Consider the following 1,058-nt stretch of genomic DNA (forward strand, 5'->3'; position numbering starts at 1 on the left):
TTTTAAACGTTACGCGATCAGCGTTAGTTTTATCGTTGCCAACATAATTTTTATATACATCTAAATTTACCAACACATCAAATATCATATATTAACATCACAGTCAGTCACAAATAGTCATGTTACATGTTCATTACACAGATTACTATTGTCTGGTACGTCTTGAGAGCCGGGTGTCACAGTCTCCCCCTGTTTAGGGAATTTCGTCCCCGAAATTCTACTTTACAGGTTTCGTTTTCGCACTCGATGGGAAGAGATGAGGGTATTTCTATTGCATTTGGTCCTGTCGCTCCTAGGTGAACTCGGGTCCACGCTTAGAATTCCAACTGACCTTGACCAACTCAATCTTACTCCTCCTGAGTTTCTGGGTTTTTCGATCCAGAACCTCCACTGGTTCTTCGATAAACCTCAGTTTATCGTCCACTCGAACCTCTCCAGGGGGTATAATTAGTGTCTCATCAGACAGACACTTTTTCAGGTTGGAGACATGAAATACGTCATGAACTCCACTCAACTCCTGTGGTAACTTGAGCCTATACGCGATTGGTCCAACTCGAGAGGCGATTTCGAAAGGACCTATATAACGCGGGCTCAACTTTCCCCCTTTCCCAAACCTCACAACGCCCTTCCATGGCGATACCTTCAACATAACTCTATCACCAACTGGAAATTCCAGCGGTTTCCTTCGATTATCTGCATAACTCTTCTATCGATCCGCGGAAGCCTTCAACCTATTCTTGATCTGGAGAACTTTTTCAGTGGTTTCCTGAATAATCTCGGGTCCGGTCAAATGCTTCTCACGGACTTTAGCCCAACAAAGTGGTGATCGACACTTTCTTCCATACATGGCTTCAAACAGAGCGGCTTTTATGCTAGCGTGGTAACTATTGTTGTAAGAAAACTCTTCCAAGGGCAAATGAGTATCTCAACTTCCACCGAAATCAATCGCACACGCTCTCAGCATATCCTCTAATGTGTGAATAGTCCTCTTGCTCTGACCATCCGTTTGAGGATGATATGCAGTACTCATGTCCAAACGAGAACCCAGCGATTTCTGG

The 1,058-nt window shown here is 44.0% G+C and overlaps 1 protein-coding gene across 1 annotated transcript; it reads right to left on the reverse strand.

The window, feature by feature from the left end:
• Positions 1-292: 292 nt before the first annotated feature.
• Positions 293-649, reverse strand: LOC110888383. The gene has a single exon (XM_022135912.1). It carries the CDS (start codon positions 647-649, stop codon positions 293-295), a length of 357 nt encoding a protein of 118 aa, XP_021991604.1.
• Positions 650-1,058: the final 409 nt, after the last annotated feature.

Source organism: Helianthus annuus, chromosome 3 (assembly GCF_002127325.2).
Source record: "Helianthus annuus cultivar XRQ/B chromosome 3, HanXRQr2.0-SUNRISE, whole genome shotgun sequence".
NCBI lineage: Eukaryota > Viridiplantae > Streptophyta > Magnoliopsida > Asterales > Asteraceae > Helianthus > Helianthus annuus.

Excerpts from the sequence above, each read along its gene's own strand:
- LOC110888383 (XM_022135912.1), bottom strand. The coding sequence starts at position 649 with ATGTTGAAGGTATCGCCATGGAAGGGCGTTGTGAGGTTTGGGAAAGGG.